This window comes from Fukomys damarensis, unplaced genomic scaffold (assembly GCF_012274545.1).
Source record: "Fukomys damarensis isolate Sample0158 unplaced genomic scaffold, DMR_v1.0_HiC HiC_scaffold_12, whole genome shotgun sequence".
NCBI lineage: Eukaryota > Metazoa > Chordata > Mammalia > Rodentia > Bathyergidae > Fukomys > Fukomys damarensis.
The window spans coordinates 45,052,484-45,057,798 of record NW_022900924.1 but is presented as its reverse complement, the minus strand read 5'-3'; the positions used below and the strand labels follow the sequence as shown (position 1 = coordinate 45,057,798).

At 59.6% G+C, this 5,315-nt stretch overlaps 1 protein-coding gene across 1 annotated transcript in view; it reads right to left on the bottom strand.

Annotated features, from left to right (window-relative positions):
* Positions 1-1,513: 1,513 nt before the first annotated feature.
* The window catches only part of Cpn2 (carboxypeptidase N subunit 2), an 8,468-nt gene continuing 4,666 nt past the window's right edge, over positions 1,514-5,315 (bottom strand). Inside the window, exon 2 of the mRNA XM_010624069.2 lies at positions 1,514-4,834. Coding sequence (XP_010622371.1) covers positions 3,218-4,834 — 1,617 coding nt within the window. The 3' untranslated portion in view covers positions 1,514-3,217. The remainder of the gene's footprint in view (positions 4,835-5,315) is intronic.

The following is a 5,315-nucleotide window of genomic DNA, read 5'->3' as shown; positions in this document are numbered from 1 at the left end:
GAAAAAGGGCAAGGGAGCAGGAAAGGGAGTGACACTGCCCGGGCCTGAGCCGGGAGCCTCCTGCCTGTCTCCTGTTACCGTCTCTCCGCTCCTGTCCTGCAGGTGCCAGCCCGCAGTTAACCCAATGCCAAATGCTCCAGGCTGGCTGTTGCCCAGGGCTTCTTCCCCTGGGGAGAAATTATATTTTAATTTCACCCAGAGTTATGTGTTTGGAGAAAAAAAGTGTAATAAAGAGTAATTGGGCGTGGTGGCGCAGGCCTGTAATCCCAGCACTCGGGAGGCTGAGGCAGGAGGATCGCTGTGAGTTCGAGACCAGCCTGGGCTATATAGCAAGACACTATCTTAAAAAACAAAGCAAATGAAAGTGCAGTTGAGAACCACCTGCCAGATCACCTTGCCCCTTGTCCCTGTCAGTGGAGCCACGACTGCATGGGCCACATCTGGACCACAGACAGCCACTGCTTGGACAGAAATTCCCAGAGTTCCTGTGCCAGGGGAGTGGGGTCCCTTCCCCATGGTGGCCTCTTCAGCCTCTGCAGGCCTCATTCCCCACCTCCGGAAACATGGTCACAATTATGCTAAGTGCTTCTGGGAACAGAATGGAGCAGACTTGGAAAAGTGCTGCTTTGGCAAATCTGCTGACTACTTCCCCCACAACCTGTTTTATTGTTGTTGTTGTTGTTGTTGTTGTTGTTGTTGTTTGGTTTTTGTTTTTCAAGACAGGGTCTCACTGTGCAGCTCAAATTGGCCTTGAATTCACAACGTAGCCCAGGCTGACCTCAAACTCCTGGTGATCCTCCTGCCTCAGCCTCCTCAGTGCTGGGATCACAGGTGTGCAACACCACGCCCTCTTCCCATCCCCGTCTGCTGGGATCAGACCGGGCCTCCAGAAGACCTTGGTAAAATGCCCTGAGGGAGATCAAGGAGAGCTTTGCTTCCTGTCAGCTGCAGGCCCTCGCCTCTCCGTTCCCTGGAGCTGCCCTTGGCCACTGCCTCATTAAGCCCCTCACCCATGGGGGAGGTCAAGGCTCCCCAGGGCCCCCGCTTCCTGCCCCAATCCCACCCACGCGGCTCCCTCACCAGCCTCCTGGGCTCAGAGCTGCGGGCTGTCCTGAGGGTGACACCAGTCCCCTGGCCAGGCCCCACCCAGCGACCCCCAGAGTCCCATTTTCCCTGGGACCAAGAGATGCCGGCGACACCATCCGCTGCTTTCATTTCCCAGCTTTAGGTTCAGGGCAGGTGGTGACCACTTTCCCTATGCATAACACACCGCAGTTCCTTTTTCAACCCTTTCCCCCTCCCTCCCTCCATCTCTCAAACCCCTACCCTTTTGCAAAAGATCTATCTCTGTTTCTAATTATCTATTTTTAATTTTATTAATTTATTTATACTTTGGGCTTCTTATAGAAAATAAACCATGAGATATGTAAGCTCGCCTCAGATTTTTTTCAGTGACCTAGAATCTCAAGATGCATCCATCCATTTTCCTACAGGTGATTCAAGTTTATCCTTCTTTACGGCACAGTAGTATTCCCGTGTCGCATTTTCTTTATCCGTTCATCTGCTGATGCACAGATAGGCCACTTGCAAGACTTAGCTGTTAGGAATTGTGCTACTATAAAAATAGGTGTGCATGGATCACTGTAATAGGATGCCTTTGACTCTTTTGGGAAAATACCTAGAAGGGGAATAGCTGGGTGGAATGGAGTTTCTCATTCTGGCTCTGAGGAATCTCCACAGTGACCGCCCCACTGTTTCCGCTGCATTTCTGCGGCTCGTGGTCGGGACTTCCCACCCAGCTGGGTGTGCGGCTGGGCTGTCACCTCCGGCCAGGCAGCAACCGCAGAGGCCCCGCCTGCCCTCGGCCCTGCACCGACCCTGCACTGGCAGGGGCGCTCCCCTTGCACCCACAGCCAAGTGCCCTTACTGAACCGCAGAGTCAGGGCCCAGCTCCCAGCCCTGTCCCCCTGGGCAGCCTGGCCTGGCCCAGCCCCACGGGTTTCCAGCCCTCCTGCCCAGGTCACCTGTGCCCTCTGCTGAGCTCGGCCCTGGTCTCTGGTTCTCCAGGACTCCCTGAGAGCCCTGCTTCGCATTTTCTTCTGTGCTTTCCCCGGACTGTGAGCTGCCGGCAGCTGCTGTACCTCGGGCCATCTCTCCCTCCACCTAGCCTGGCTGCCCAGGAAGCCTGGGCCGTGGTCTAGTCCGGGGCACCAAGCAGAAGGTGAGCTGGAAGCTGGGGGTGGCCCTGAGAGGAGCGGAGGAGGGCCAGGAAAATGCTTGGCCAGGGCCTGCAGGTCCTGCGTGGGGACCCAGGAGGAGTAGGGCCAGAGCTTGGCTCAGACACCGGTAGGGAGCCCCACACGGAGATGGGGAGCCCCGAGGAGGCCGGGTGCAGGTGGCAGCCGAGGGACAGTGAAACAGTGGCAGCAAGGCTGGGTCAGCAGAGGAGCCCCCAAAACGAGGGAGAACAATTCCAGCAAAGGAGCCTACAGGAGCAGGTGCCAGGAGCAAGCCAAGAACCAGAGCAGGCCACCCCCACCACCCCTTCCCTGCTCCCTGGGCCTCTTCTCCCTCTCAGGGAGCCGCCACCTTGGTGCCCACCTGGTGAAGAAACTACTGTCCTCTGGGGCTTCAGGTCATGAAGGCCTGGACTGTGCTAACCCTCCCAAGGTGCCACCTTGCCTCGGTTTCTCCTGAATGCAGCAGAGATGGACAGGGGATGCGATTTGCCACAGGAATCCAGGCCACACCCCAGCTCCAGGCCGCCTCTGCCTCTACTGTCCCTGCTTACCTCAGTGTCCCTTCAGAACAAAGAAACTGGAACCAGCACCTGGCTTTAGAACTGGGCCTCAGAAGCGTGGGGCCTCCGGCGTGTTTGGGACGGTGGTGGGACAGCAGTGGGACAGTGTGGGACAGTCCCTCTGGTCTGGGACACCAGTGGGGGTCAGCAGACCAGGATCAAGTAAGAGGAAACCTGGAGAAGGGACGGATGGGGAGGGGTTTCTGATGCCCTCAGAACAGCTCTCCAGGGCTTTTACAAGGCACCAGGGGGTGGCAATGGGCCTCAGACTCCGAGACGGGACAGCAGGGAAGAAGAGAGGGGACCGGACTCAGCCCCACCCTGGAGACCTAACCACAGCCCTCACACCTGAGAACCGGGAGCGGCCAGGCCTCCGCTGCTCTGCCCTCACCTGCCCAGGCACGCGGCTCTGTGCCCCTAGGGCCCTGCTGCCCGAGCCCCGAGGGACACGGTAACCCTCACAGAGCCACAGCTGGACTTCAGGTCCCACTCCTGGCTGGCATTGAACATCATGGCCAGGAAGCCCCCGCCCTGCCGGGGGGACAGCTGGATGTTCAGCCAGCGACACTGGGCCTCGTCACAGGCCAGCACCACCGTGCCCTCCGCGTCGCTGTAGGTGCACCGGCTCCAGGCTGCCCTGTTGTCCCAGCCTCCCCCGGCCACCCTGGAGTCCAGCCCCGGGTACCCGGACACAGGGCACACCAGCTGGTCCTCCCTCAAGGCGCGAAACACCTGGCCATGCAAGTGGGCGGGCCCCGCACAGAAGGCGCGGCTGTGGAGCAGCTGGTTGTTCCAAAGGCGCAGCCAGCGGGACAGCCAGGCCAGGTGGCAGTCGCACTGCCAGGGGTTGCTGTGCAGGGCGAGGTTGAAGAGGTTGTAGTTGCTGTCGAAGAGGCCCTCAGGCAGCGTGCTCAGCTTGTTCCAGGACAGGTTGAGCAGCTCGAGGCGGGACAGGTTGTGGAAGAGCCCGGCAGGCAGGGCCGTCAGGTTATTGCTCTCCAGGTGCAGCTGGATCAGCGCCCGCAAGTCCCGAAAGAGCCCAGCCGGGAGCCGCTCGATGCGGTTGTGGGAGAGCATGAGGGTCTCCAGGCTGGACAGGTTGGCGAAGACGCCTTCCGCAAACACCCCCAGATAGTTGTAGGACAGGGACAGGCTGCGCAGGTGCGGGGTGTAGGTGAACAGGCCGGCGGGCAGCACCTGCAGCTCATTGGCCTTCAGGCTCAGGGCTGTCAGGTTGCTCAGGTCGGAGAAGATGGTGTCGGGCAGGTGGTGGAGGGCGTTGTGCTGCAGCCACAGCCGCTCCAGGCGGAAGAGCCCTGAGAACAGCCCCGGGGGCAGCTCGTGGAGGGCGTTGCTGTTCAGGTAGAGCTCCTGCAGATTGCCCAGGTGGGCGAAGATGCCCAGGGGGAGGCCCTGGGACAGCTCGTTGTCACTGAGCCTCAGGGACCGCAGGCCGGACAGTGGGTGCAGCAGCCCCTCAGGGAGCCAGGCCAGCTGGTTCTGCCCCAGGTTGAGGGACTTCAGATGCCGCAGGGGCTGGAAGATCCGCCAGGGCAGGGTCTGGAGCTGGTTGCCCTGCAGCTGCAGGGACTCCAGGGCATCCAGGCCCAGGAACAGGTCCTCCGGCAGGGCGTCCAGCGAGTCGAAGCTCAGGGTGAGCTGGCCCAGTGAGGTCACACTGGCGAAGGTGTCGTTGCTGAGGTTGAAGGCGCTGCCGGTGACCTCCAGGTCCCTCAGCCTGGGCAGCCCCCCGAAGGCGTCAGGCCCGAAGCGCTGCAGCTGGGTGTTGAGGAAGACCAAACTGGTGAGGTTGGGGCTGCCAGCAAAGGCCCGGGGCCCCGCCTCAAGCAATGCAGCCCCCACAAAGACGAGGTCTGTGGTGTCCCGGGGGACGTCCGGCGGGATGGTGGCCAGGTTCTCATCAGAGCAGAAAACCTTGTGCACAAAACAGTCACAGCCCACGGGGCAGGGCTGGGCGGGCCTGGCCAGGAACAGGAGGGAGGCCCAGCACAGCCAGGCACCAGCAGGTGCCATCTGGGTCAGAGGAGAGAAAACAGAGAAGACATCTGTACCAGTGGGGCAGAGCGTGAGGCCGGGGTCCCGAAGACGAAGGGGAGGTCAGTGTGTGCCAGGGAGAAGTCTTGCACGAGTGCTCCCCCACTGAGCCTCACCCTGGTCCCTGTGATACTGGGACTGAACCCAGGTCCTTTGCACTGAGCTGCATCTGCACCATTTTTATTCATTTATTTTTTCATTCATTCATTCATTTTATTCTGAGATAGAATCTCACTAAATTGCCCAGGCTGGGCTTGAACATGTGATCCTCCTGCTTCAGTCTCCCAGAGTGTTATGGGTGTGCTCCACCATGCCTGCTCCTTGGCCTTTTAATATCAGCAGAAACCCACACATAATGATTGGAAATGTCAAGGCAGGGATTTAGCTCAGCGGCACTGTGCCTGCCTTGTAAGTGCAAGGTCCAGAGTTGGATCCCCGGTACAAAAAAAAAAAAAAAAAA